The sequence below is a fragment of the Ailuropoda melanoleuca genome, chromosome 4 (genome assembly GCF_002007445.2).
Source record: "Ailuropoda melanoleuca isolate Jingjing chromosome 4, ASM200744v2, whole genome shotgun sequence".
NCBI classification, from domain to species: Eukaryota; Metazoa; Chordata; class Mammalia; order Carnivora; family Ursidae; genus Ailuropoda; species Ailuropoda melanoleuca.
The window spans coordinates 128,589,671-128,602,916 of record NC_048221.1 but is presented as its reverse complement, the minus strand read 5'-3'; the positions used below and the strand labels follow the sequence as shown (position 1 = coordinate 128,602,916).

General features: G+C 46.1%; 1 protein-coding gene across 1 annotated transcript in view; it reads right to left on the bottom strand.

Moving 5' to 3' along the window:
- Window positions 1-13,240, bottom strand: part of APOB (apolipoprotein B) — a 38,439-nt gene extending 25,199 nt beyond the window's left edge. The window contains exons 1-13 of the mRNA XM_034659850.1: window positions 13,137-13,240; window positions 11,493-11,608; window positions 10,308-10,453; window positions 8,129-8,282; window positions 7,124-7,279; window positions 5,486-5,610; window positions 4,711-4,796; window positions 3,359-3,578; window positions 2,361-2,588; window positions 2,023-2,140; window positions 1,771-1,917; window positions 867-1,078; window positions 357-594 (exon numbers count right to left, since the gene is read on the bottom strand). Coding sequence (XP_034515741.1) covers window positions 357-594; window positions 867-1,078; window positions 1,771-1,917; window positions 2,023-2,140; window positions 2,361-2,588; window positions 3,359-3,578; window positions 4,711-4,796; window positions 5,486-5,610; window positions 7,124-7,279; window positions 8,129-8,282; window positions 10,308-10,453; window positions 11,493-11,608; window positions 13,137-13,200 — 2,010 coding nt within the window. The 5' untranslated portion in view covers window positions 13,201-13,240. The remainder of the gene's footprint in view (window positions 1-356; window positions 595-866; window positions 1,079-1,770; window positions 1,918-2,022; window positions 2,141-2,360; window positions 2,589-3,358; window positions 3,579-4,710; window positions 4,797-5,485; window positions 5,611-7,123; window positions 7,280-8,128; window positions 8,283-10,307; window positions 10,454-11,492; window positions 11,609-13,136) is intronic.
- Window positions 13,241-13,246: the final 6 nt, after the last annotated feature.

The following is a 13,246-nucleotide window of genomic DNA, read 5'->3' as shown; positions in this document are numbered from 1 at the left end:
AAGGTCAGAGAGGATAAATAATTAAACAAGAGATTCAGATTGGGAATGAATCTGGGGTTTGAACCAGATCAGTCTGATTACGCAACCCATACGTTTTGTAGGATTTTGGTTCTAAGGGCTTTTCTGAGACATCTACATTTCCATTAATACCACAGAGTCATGCTTCAGGTGACCTTTAGCTAGAAGGCAGGAGGGCGAGGGAGGAGGGAATGAAGAAGCCCTCAAACTGATGGTAGGAACGAGCTACCCGATTGTAGCTTCTCCCCAGGCTGGCTCACGGCTCCCTTGACTCTCTATTTATGGTGTTGTACAGAACAGGAGAGAGGACATGAGCCTCTTCTTAGTCTCACACATACCTCAAAGAGGTCCGCTGGAGCAAATCCAAAGACATTGAGGGTTGTTTTCAGCATGCTTTCTTTAGGAAGGTAATTATTTGGATCAAATATAAGATTTCCCTCGATTTTGGCTGAGATGGGGTCAAGCGATGGAAGGGAAACAGATTTGGAAAGGTGATAGTTCCGGGAAAATTTTGAGAAGTCCAGGATGGTTGGGAGTTGAGATCCTTTCAGAGCTTCTTCCACTAACTTTTTCAAGCTAGGTGGAAAGAAGGAGTATATTTTAAGCTTACATGTCATGTCATGAATCCACTGTCTCTCTCACCCCAAGGAAATATGGATTGCCAATTGCTATCAAATGATCTGGATTTCATTTGCTCAAGAGCTTGGCTCAGGTCTGCTGCATTTTCGCGTGCATGTTACCCAGAAGGAAGAATACTCCATAAAGGGCAGGCAGTGGCCTTTAGGAATGTGGGGGGGGGGTTACTCTTTGCCCTTTGTGGCAGGTGGGGGAAAATTACTCTTATTTACTTTTTGATATGCAATTCTTCTGAGTTTAAGATGTTGGCGATGTGGGAAGCCACAAAGTTCTTCACTTGCTCATTCTGTTCCCGTGGGAGAAGCTGGATGATTTGTTTCATATCTGACTGGGAAGGGTCCCTCATCAGCATGAGATAGGCAGCCAGTCGCTTATCCCCTGGAGAGGCGTCACTGAGGAAAACCTGAAGAAGGACTTCCCGGACCTGTAGCCAAAGAAGGAGACTGTTACCACTGTCCTTTGGTCAGGATACAGAGCATGCCTGGCAAACACTGGTGTGGTCTGCTGGTGGTTTACTACAGGCAAGTCAAATTTCTTTCTGATAACTTTTCAAATGCTGGTACAGTATCTTCTCACCATTGCCCCTCAGAACCACCAGCTCAAGAAAGCGTCTCAGAAGACTCTTATCAAATGCATGTTACATTCAACTGCATTAACATACTCAAGTTGTGACTTGAGGAAGATCTACTCTAAGTGAAAATAAAGTTGTTTTAACATAAATTATTTCAATGTGGGGATGAAGGTGGGAAGGGATAGTGAAAGTTTGGGGTGAATAAATAAGGCATTTTCCAAAGCTCTGGAGTCATTTGCACCCAAGATAGGGCCAGGTTAACTATCCCAGTTTGGGAAGATTGGGGAAATCAGGCATGTTTTCCTAAGATGAGAGTGACGGTTGGTCTAGTAGGGCGACAGCATATAGCTAAAATCTCATATTCTGAGGCTGGAGTAGCAGCATGGCCCAGTATTTCTCTCTTGTCCACATACTGCTAGATAGTCAATAGGCTTGTTGAAACTGGCAATTAGAAAGTGGTAGAATGATGAGATTTAGAATCTCACTCCAAGTCCTTGTTAATCTGAATAAACTTTTTACATTCAGACTTCCTCTGTGGACTTCACCTCATCTTTAAGTTCCATTTTCCGCAGGGCCTGGATGGCAGCCTTCTGAATCAGTAGGGATGGCTCTGTACTTTTGATACATTTCAGGATTGAAGATGTGAGTCTTGGGGTTACTGTCTCCATGGTTCTGCCAATATTCCCAATGATCTGCATGGAAAAGAAACAAGGGCAAATCAGGTGCAGAAGGAGAAGTGGGGGTGTCCAGGAAAATGCTTCTGAAACAATGCATATCTTACAAAAGGCTGAAAGTACCCTCAGAATCAAGTAGGTGTGATCTTTGTTCCCAGTGCAGTCATCATGAATCTGTTCCAACAGGTAATCAGCAATATCCAACAGGTCCTGGGTCACCACAGGGTTTGCCTTATGATAGCTACAGAATAAGAGTTAGGACTCAGCAAGTAAAGCTAAGTTTACTTTAAAACACAAACTTGTGTGTGAAGATTTCTTATTTCAAAGTCTTTGCTCTCAAAATGGCTAGTGGAAAAAATGAGTACGCAAGAGAGTCTGAAAGTGGAGGGTGGGGTATAATCTTAGTACAGAGATGTGGGTTCTTGCTCAGCTCCTACAACGAGAACCAAAGTGAAACTCACTTGTTGACCACGTGACTCAGAGCATATAAAGTGGCCCGGCTCTGCTGCTCCTTTGCTGTGCTGAAGATCTCCCGCAGCCTCTCGGCCGAGGGCTCTGGCATCAGAGCCGCCAGGTACGTCACAACATCTATCAGGAGGGGATTGGCCTTCTCACTTCTCAGCCACTGCAGGATGTGAGTGTAACACTGGGGCTGTCCACACTGAATCAAGGCTTGCAAGGTGATGGGGCTGGGAAGGAAAGAGCAGAAAATGTTACACAGATCACCTTCAGGCAGCTCCAATATCCTTGGCCCATGGTGCTCCCTCTGATAGGAGTGCCCTGATTTCTTGTGTTCACTCTGCAAATCTGACCATCTTTCAAAATCCAACTCAGATCCCAGGAACAGGGAAGCCTTCCCTATAAGCACTGTCCACTGGAGAAGCACCGTGGAGGAAAGTCGAATAAGGACCCTAGATTTATCACCAAAAGAGGACTGTTACCACTGTCCTTCGTTCAGAACATAGACCATGCCAGGCAAACATTGGCATGGCCTCATTTTGGTCCTTAGTCTCTCCTCTAACCTTCCCAGCAGTTACAGCCAGTGCCTTGAAGTACAGAGAAATCACAGCATCACTTTGTTTGCCTGAGTTCTCTCTCCACTAGCCTAGACTTCTAGAGGACACAGACTTCTTTCTCTCTCAAACTTTTCAAGGTACTCACAATAGGAGGAAGAATTAGAAGATACTCAGCAAAATGCGGGAAATATTTCCCCCCTCCCATTTTGACACACAAATGCATATCTGCCTTGAACACAGTGTGTGTGTGTGGGAGGGTCCATGGAACTCAAAGCATATTAGCTGATATTTCTCTATCCAGCAAACATTAACTGATATACTAATGGAATAACTAGATTGATACTTCAATGTCCTCTGAAATTTTCTGCTTGGGCAAGGTTTGAAAGTTCAGCCACCTACCATAGGTCAGACAAAAGATATAGTTGCAACCATCAAAGAAATACCTGGACACCTTGACCAGCTTTGGCAAGAGGGATGTGAATGCCTCATTGTTGAGACTTCTCAGCTCAGTGACCAGCTTATTGAAGAGGTTAGCTCTCTGGGCATTCTTCTCAGAGACATGTAATGTTTGAAGCTCCTGGATAGTCTTCACGATGGCCTCAGCCTGCTTTGGAGTTGATGTGGATCTGGTGCTCTCAAAGGCGAGACCCACCTCCTCAGTACCTGGAAGGGGAAAAGTGTCAAAGGGATTCTTGCTTACCTCTACATTTCAACCACTCCCGGGTCTACTGAAAACTGGAAATTAGGGAGGTATCAGCGAAGAAGAAAAGAAAGATATCCTATACTCAATGCCTGTTATGTACCTGGCTCTGTGCCAGGAGTTTGACTTCAATGTTTTTACTGAGTCATCACACTATCCTTACGGGTTTGCTATTATTCCTCAATTTAAAGATAAGGGAACTGAGACCCAGAGATGAGCAACTCACCTTGCCTAAGACCTCTCTGAACAGGCTGTTTGAATTTGATACCAGATTACTTCTTTGCTGGAAGGAACTAGAAGAAATGTTGCCACTGACACAGCCATGGCTGAGGCTAGACCCATTAATGCTCACCTGCCGTTTTTTCCAATGGGATCTATGACAGCTTACGGGGGGAAGACCCTTCTGTGTCTCTTCCATCGCTATGCTCTGACCTATGCAGGACAGGGGTTAATGTGGGAAATGTGGGGGCATAATGGGGGAAATGTGGTACAATGGAAAGAGTCCTGGCTTAGAATAGACCCGAGGGTTGATTTTGCACTACTTCCAATATTCAGAGACCTTGGATATATCACAAGCCTCTCCGTGTGTCATTTTCCCCTCTGTAGAATGGGTATAAAAGCACACAGGGCTACCACCTGACATCACAGGTTGCTGAGAAAAATGAGGGAATGCATAAGACAGATTTAAATATAAGACAAATGCAGGGTTAGGGCTTAGAATAGAGATCGTTAGGATTTCTTCCTGCTCTAAAGACTGATTCCTGACCCCAAAGGCCCTCTCCCACTTTCCCTACCTCGTCCAGGTCCCAGGCCTGTTATAGGGTGTATGAGGTTGTCAGATCTACCAAAGGTAGACTTAGGAGGCCAATTTCCTATTTACAAAAACCTAGGTAGCTTTGGGATACTTCTCCTTTTCTTTTATTCCACTGGCGCTTGACATTTTGAAAGGGACGTGCTTTCTCACTAGAGTAGCCCATAGACAGAGCATCAAAGCCCACTTGACTCGTCGGACAGCAGACATTTCCTAGCCATTATATATGGTGTGTCTTGGGCAAATTTCCCAGCCCTGGCAACTATGTGTATATAAAATCTTACCTTCATCAAAGAAGCGGCTGTTGATCTTAGGTGTGTCTTCAAGTTTCAAAGTCTGTGTAACTTTCGCCATCATTGCATGCTTATCCCTGGTAACAAGGGAAGCACATTATGTCATGGATGGGCATCTCCCTAGAGTGTACTATTCTTTTCATGTTGAATGTTTCCTTCTCCACTTCTACCCAAATCCTGCCTACCTTTCAAACCATTAAATCCAGCCTCCTTAACCTCCTTCCCTGCCAGTGAACACCCTTTCCACCTCCTCCTGGTCATGCTAGCTGTCTTTCCATCAGAGGGACATCTCTCTGTACCTTACACCTTTCACCAGTCTAGAGTGCCCAGAGGGTAGGGCCTAACACTGTGCCTTGAAATTCCCGTGTATCTCCCTCAGCACAAGAATAGAACAATTAATCAGTAAACACTAGTTGACGGATCAGGTTTCAAAATGGATTGGGATATACAAGTCTCTGGTCCCAACCCCAAATCTTCCATAAAGCCTTTTTAACCAGGGCAGCCTGCAATGATCTCTGGCTTTTCCTCATCCATAACCCTTAAAGTCTGGGTCTCAGATATCTTTTGCTGATCTCAAATTGTTTTGTATGCCTAAGATTTTCCTGCTGAATTGTCTGTTAGCTTGAAAATGGAGAAAGGGATGGGCTCTGCTTTGTACCTCCTCATGGCCTCCTCCAGGCACAGCCCTGCCTAGAACAGGGCATTGGAAGCACTCATCTCACATCAACCCCATAAATGATGAATCAGGGTGCAGAAGGTGACCTACTTGGTGGAGAAAGGCAGGAGCACGTGTTGTTCCTTGCAGATGGCTTCTGACACATGCTTATTCTTGGGGTCCAGAGTGTACTGGCAGGACTGGTTACTGCTAATCAGAGTTGAAAAGGGGTGGAGCTGTAAATAAGATTGGAAAAAGCACTTTGATCAGTTCCTGGGGCTTGAACCTGATTCTTCGGCCATGGGCATTTTCCTTCAAGGAAGATGGGAGATGGCAGTTCTGTATCACTAGATAAACTCAGTTAAGGAAGGGAACTTGGCACTTGACGTTTAAACAAAGGGATCAATAGCTTAGCATACCCAAAGCTGAGTGAAGCTGTAGACTCTTCTTATTCCACCCCAATGGACCTCTTATCCTGCACAAAGTGTATATAACCTGGTATTGTACATATACCCACCCCCCACACATTGACACTTTACACTGCTTCTTAAGTTTTCTTTGCCTAGAAGTCTGTCCTTATGTCTCTCTTCCACTCTCACATCCTTTGTATCTTTCAGGTTCATGCTCCACAACCTACATAAATCTTTGAGGCTAGACTGATGGATGCTCACCCACCATTCCTTCTAAGCCAATCTACCACCAGCTTTGTCCAATGAAATATGTGAATAGTGCTTTCTCCTTCCTGGTCAGGCCTAGGATTGCTTGTTTGCACTGCTCAGTGTATAACTTTATCAAGTACGCCATTTACTGTCCTTTATTGGCATGTGTAGGAACCTTGCTCCTCGATTAGACTGTAAGTACAAGGGGAAGGTCCATGGTTTATCCGCCACTGTCTCTGACCTCCAGTGGTGCCCAGAGTGGGGCTGAGCACACAGCAAGTGCTCAGAAAAGACACATAAGCCGTGCCTTGGCCTCTTCTGATTATGACCCTTGTGGTCGTCAGATACCATATTTTCGGCCTCGAGGACAATGAACAGGAACATTGCCAAGCATGGCAGTGATTGCTCAAGTCCTTCCTGTTTATTGAGATAAGCTGTGATTCATGCCCCAGAAGATTACAAGGCATTGGGCGAGCTCTGGTAATATGGTGTTACATGATCCCTGTTGAGGTGACAGGAGAGAAGGCTAATACTAAAGGGCTAGCCTAGGCAGGAGGCAGAGAGGCCAGGCATTGATCAGGGTCATACATGGGATGAAAGGACAGGACACTGAAATGCTTTTGGTAATGCCACTTCATGGGAGTGAGGGAGAGGAGAGCAGAACACAGGTCTTGGGACTTCCTCAGAGGTCGGATACCTGGAACTGGCAACATCCAGCCCTCTTACAGGAAATAGCAGTAGATGGCTTTGCTGTCCTCCATTGAGCCCCAGAACCTTTTCAGGGATGGACAGTCTTTACTTTCCAGTGATGGTGGAAGGTTTGGTGTCAGCAACAGAATGATAGCAAGAAGGACAGAGCTCTGGACCAGGGAGTCAGGAACCTGATTCCAGTCTTGGCTCAATTAATAACAGGCCATGCGGCCTTGGACAGTCCTTTCCTGGTCCAGTCCTCAGTTTCCTGCTATAGTCTAGATGAAGATGAGGCTAGGTTGGTTCTTCCCTAAAATCCCTACCAGCTCTAACACTCCAGAATTTTAATAACCAAGAGGACAGTGCTCAGTGCAAGGAGCAATGTGGATGTGAAACTTACCATGCCTTTGATCAAAGCAAGTGGGCTAACTCCTGTGCTAATGGGCTTGAAGTGATCACAGTTCTCCAGGTCCCTTTCAATGGATATTCGTGTTGCCACATTTGCCTTCTTTGTTTCAACAGTTAAGTCACTGGAACAATTTCCATACACAGTATCCTATGGAAGGAGAAGATACAACAGGTGTATTCAGTGTGGGAAAACAGCCTTGGGTGCTTTAGAGGGGCTGGGAAAGGAGCCTGGGAGAAAAGGCAGGAGCAACACGGGCTGGGAAGGGACTTTCTTCCTCCTAGGCATAGGGTGGGCATTGCTGCTGCCTGGCTGGCCAGAGGTGGAGTGAGAGGGCGCATTAACGGTGGTGCTGGTTCTGAGGCACACCAGCCTGGCCTCCTAGGGCCCAGGCGACTCTGACTCTGTATTCTGTGCTCTCAGAGGATTTTCTCTATTGCTCATTTACAGTATGGATTCCAGTCTGCCTTGTGTTCAGTGTGTCTTGGTTCTCTCCCCAGATCCCAGGAACTCTTGAGGAAAGGTTTCTTCAGGACGCATCTCTGTATTCTCCAAGTGTAGTGGAGTATAGAACTTAGAACACAGTAAGGGCTCAAAAATGTTCATGGGACTCAAGTAAATTGAATTCTCTCTCAGATCAAAACTTGAAATTCTTGAGAGAGGCTGGCAACAGATTCAATTATTTTCTGTGCTTAAAATATACACCATCTTTACCGTGTTATACCTCGTGGGATACAAAAAAAAATCAAAAGAGTAGGGTGGTTAGGACTGCTCAAATACTGCTTTAAAATTAGGTTGACCTGCTCCAGAAGCTCCATCAGTGAGCTCAGGGGACAGGGAGAGCCTTGGGTACTGGCACTTCACACCGGTTCAGAGCTCCTGTGTGTAACTAGCCATGTAGCTAAGTCAATAATCCACTTCATATACACAGTGGGACCCAGCTCAAATACGCGAAGGTGAGTTCAAAGCGCCAGTGTTATCAACTTTCTGAATTCTCACCAGAAACACCACTTGTTTATCCTCTTCTGTCTCCGGGGGAACCAGGAGGGCAGAAATGATGCCCCTCTTGATGTTCAGGATATGCTTAGGCTCCTCCTTGTCTGGGTAAAGTGAAACTTGCTTCCCTTCAGGAATGGCCAGCCTGAGCTCGTACCTGTTGCAGAGAGAGTGAGGTCACAGGCGTGTCCTTTCTCCGCTGTGAGCTTGTTGCATGTAAGCTAGGTAGCTTTGCAGCCTCCTTTTTACCTACTGTTTTTTCCCCCATCTTCTCTTTATAAACGTACATTTTCCAAAAAAGTATATATATATGTATATGATTTTGGCATTCTTTTACTTCTCTACCTGTTTTGCTTGCCTCATGCATCCCCACTCTGTTTTCTACCCACACCAGGCTCTGCTGTCATGTTCCTCATAGAACAACACAGTGGATTTTCCATTTCTATCTCCACACTCAGGCAATCCTGTCTAGACGTGTGGAGGTGGGAACATTTGCACATAAAGACTTTTTCATTGCTTGTTTTATACAGACGACATTGTGTTTTCCACATCTTTTTTTTTTTTTTTTCTATCTTGCTTTTCTCAATTACACTCCACAGAAATCCTTTGACTCATTTGGTATAGCTCCAGCAGATTTTTTTAAAAAGCTATAGAACTTTCTCATTTTATGGCTATATGCAATTGCTTCAGACATTCCCCTATTTGATGGGATTCACTTTCTTTCTGGATTTTTTTTTCCCCACACCAACAACACTGAAATAAACACCCTTATGCAAATATCTTCACACATTACTGCTTTTCTTTTCATGGGCTAGAGTCCCAGCATTTTGAAATTGCTGTGTCAAAGGCAGTAAATATTTTTAATTATAATAGATACTGACTATTGGCTCTCGTTTTCACCAGCAATGCTACAGGTACATTTTTCCGCAGAGGCCTGCCAGCAACAGGCGCTTGGCTGTTTTAAATTTTTGTAATCGTATGGGCATAATGTGATAAATGTATTGTTGTTACATTAATTACGCTTCCAGACTACCAGTGAATTTAAACTTCTTTTCATACATTTGTTGGGTAATCACTCTTTAATATGGTTTGAGACCATGTCTGAAGCCCGTTTCAACTATGATCTTAGGGACTTCCCTTGGGGGACTTTCTTTTGGAAATCCAGGGCTGCACCTGCTCTAGTTAAGTCAGAAGGAGGAGAAGGAGACCAGGCATGTCTCCTACAGCTCTACATCCCTGCAGAAGTTCCAGACACTGCAGTGTAGGCTTGGAAAGCCTGTGGTGGTCAGGAGCAGGAGTACTTTTTGTTTGGAGAAAGGAAAAGCCCCCAAAGTAACTCCTGTCCCTCCTGTCACTGCATCTCGGTTGCTCATACACATTTAGGTCTCAGATAAAATATTGGCGTGAGAAAGAAACATCAAAAGACTTACGGTGCAGAGAAAGGACTGGCTTTCATGTTTAATGTTTAACAAATCGAAAGATGGGAGGAGAGTTTCTGATGCTCCCAGATGAACAAACCTATCACTGCCTGTGTTTGCACACACTTAGGACACTACCAACGGTGATTTGGACGTGAGGCAGGGGTGATGGTCAAAATATTTACAACAGGTGCAATACAGACACTGATCGGTCAGAAGACAGGACAGCTGCAAATACCAGGATGGCCTGGTCACTGTGCACAGGCAGAACACTGGCTCTGGGTGGGGATTTGGCATTTCCTGTATTCCCTGTGGCTGGGATTTGCTGCCTTCCTCTGAACAGACCCTGCACCACACCAAGTCCTGCTGGACCCTCCCTGAAGACCACGGGCTACTGGTCTCATTTAATTCTTTAAACAAGAATTCACTTGTTTAAATAAACCATCTCACCTTTATTGTCTCAAGGAGTTTTAAAGCCTGGGAGTTTTTAGAAACACATTTAAATGATAATTAGGGGCACTTCACTAGGGGAGGGTAAATAATGCTTTCCTCTTTTGATTTTTGTGACAATTTAGCAATTCCCCAATCCACGGTGAATACAGAATAAAATACTTATCCTCACACACAGGCCTCATATAAATGCATGCATTCATCCCTCCCTGGACACACCCACACATGCATGCACACACATATACACACACGTGCATGCACACTACAGCCAGTGAATCCCAGAGCTCAGAAGTTCAGACAGGCCCACGCCTTACTTGGACATGGCAGCAGCAAACTCCTCAGAGTTCTTGCTCTTGTGCAGTGAGGGCCTGCCGTTAGGGTTGAAGCTATACCCCTCCTTCAGCGTGCACTGGCTTGTCCTGAGGATGAAGCTGCAGAGTTGGGGGACGTCCAGCTCAACCTGAGAAGAGGGTAGCAAGCAGCACATGAAGACTCTCCATCAAGAACATGAGACCCTTCCCAGCCCAGAGCTTACTCTCCAATCAGGACACCAAGGGAAATACTGTTGGGGACCACTGGTTAGAGGGAATGCAGTCTAAGGGCTAGAGGAAGAACCACAGGAGGCAGGAGGAAGGCCGTCATTGGTTTCAATGCAAACGTTTCCTTAATGTCACCAAAGAAACCAAGCAATCCAACTGCTTGTATCTCTTGGGGCCTATTCAGAGCTTCATGTATTGCTGGAGTTTACAGAGATCCCTAACAGTTACCTAACACTGTTCAAGAACTTTCTTTTCTTTTCTTTTTTTTTTATGAACTTTCTGCAATGATTGAAATGCTCTACATTTACCCTGTCTGATAGGAGAGCTTCTGGCCACTTGAAATGTGGCTGGTATGACTAAGAAAGTGAATTTTAAGTTTTATTCCATGGAAACAGCCACATGTGGCCAATGGCTACCTTATTCGACAACACAGACTATGGGGCCCTAGAAAGAAGAGGTCAGTTTTCCATCTTGACTTCTCTTTCCCACGTGGCCCCCAACAGTGGCACTTAGATTCATTCCATATGAACACGGACGTGAGTACAATCATCTCAGCAATAGATAAAGTTTTGAGAACAAACTACATGTTTAAATTTTTCTTTTTTCTGTTTGTCTTAAGCAAAGATTCTGTGTGGCTCAGCGTATAAAAACTGCACTCCAGAATGCCTTCCTGAGATGCTCACCTCCCTTGGCTTACCCACTGGGCTTCTTTCATCATGTTAAATCCACCATCCTGCAATGCTGATATTCTAGAACCAGTATTCAAGTTACATCTTAGAAGCTAATGGAAAAACAAATCTGGTTTGCAAAATTTTTTGTGGCAGAAAACTCAGCAGAGTGGCTGACTTTCAAACCTAGGGACAGTCCCTCACTTTGTGATGATGGCAGTCCTGGCATGAGCTGGGTCTGCAAGGACGGGAGCCCCGGGTTCCTCCGGTGGCTCTTCCTGTCCCCTCATACCTTGCAGTTGATCCTGGTGGCACTTCTTGAGAAAGAATCCCCAGCGACACCAGTGGAACTCTCAGCCTCATAGTTGTATACGTATTTCCTGAGGTGTTTGAAGCGAGTTCCATCTTCTAAAATGAGGAGAAATAGGTCAGCTACATAGCAGAAACCCCCCCCTCCAAGGAGAGTCTATTCTGGGAAGAGAGGGTTAGTGGCAAAGATCATAAAAAATGGTAATTAAACTCAAATTATTTTTAATTGACTTTGCATTATACTTAATTTCCCTTTACAGATATTTTTTAAAGATTATTTATTTATTTATTTATTTATTAGATAGAGACAGCCAGCGAGAGAGGGAACACAAGCAGGGGGAGTGGGAAAGGAAGAAGCAGGATCCTAGTGGAGGATCCTGATGTGGGGCTCGACCCCAGAATGCTGGGATCATGCCCTGAGCCGAAGGCAGACGCTTAATGACTGCGCCACTCAGGTGCCCCTCCCTTTACAGATTTAACTTCCCCACCATGTTTTGTTGAGGATAATGTTTAAATTTGCCAGTACATTTTGAATGTATTATCTGAGGTGCAAGGAGGGGAGTGTTAAACAATGGAGCTCAGAAAGTCTATAGGAGAGACTGGTGAATTAAGAGTTGGCAGCACAAAGCAAATATCTTTAGTGCCTTTTCAGCTTGAAAATACCACAATTCTGTGGCTCTTTTTTTTGGTTCTACCAAATCCCTGAGGCAAAGTTCATTACGTTTTAGGGATATATGACTGTCTTAAGAAAACTCCAAGAAGGAATCTGGAGTGTCCCACTGTGCTTGAGAGGAATTTGCTGAACGATTTGAGAAAAAGAACATTTGAGGCAGGAGCACAGGGGCAATGATGCCAGATGGCCACAAGATGGCAGTGCTGCCCCACCGGAAGCCAGCCTCCGGCTCTGAGGAGTACACTGGGTACCAGTGTACCGCGAGGCCAGCTCCTTTGACCCCTGGAGGTCAGGTAAATATGAAGGAGTGGGGTCTGGATTTCTCCACAAAGGTTAAAGTCAGCATTTCCTCACCCTCATGTGCTTCGAATCAATGATTAGCCACTGATAAGCAGATGGTGATGGGCTGTCTCTTTAAAGTGTCCATGGGTCAACAGAGCGACAGTCCCTACCCCCAGGCCAAGCTCTTGAGACAGAATAGAAATGCAGGCAGAAGAGAGTTGAGACCCCTTGAGTCTCAAGGCACTGGCTTCTTGGGGCTCAGAGTAGTGCACACCCAGCATAGCATCCCAGCATCTTAGTGAGCCGAGGTGCAGAAGGAGGGGCTGGGGGTTGGGGGCGCCCTTCCCCGCCCGCTGGGGAAACGCCTTATTTGGGCAGCTGGGGCTGCCATTTTCCGGCACCTCCTCTTCTGTAAGGAAAGGAGAAAGACAGCGGTGGGTTTCTCGCGTCTTCGTCTTCCGATGGGGCCCCGGGTCTCCCGCGGAGGGGCACCGCATGGGTCTTTGCCCTCTTAGAGGAGAGAACCCCCTCCCCAGCCTGAACTGTTCCCCCCGCTCCGTGCTGTGCGTGGACGAGCCACCGCCGGCCGGGCTCCCTGGGCCTCCTTCCCCGCCTCCCCCTCCCCGCCGGAGTCAGGCCCCCGCGGCCCGCAGGCCGGCCCTCGCCACTCACGCGCCCAGGCGCCGGCGACCGCCAGCAGCAGCAGCAGCAGCAGCGCGGGCCTCGGAGGGCCCATGCCGACGGGGCGGGCGGCTCCCTCGCGGCGCCTCGTGTCGGCCCGC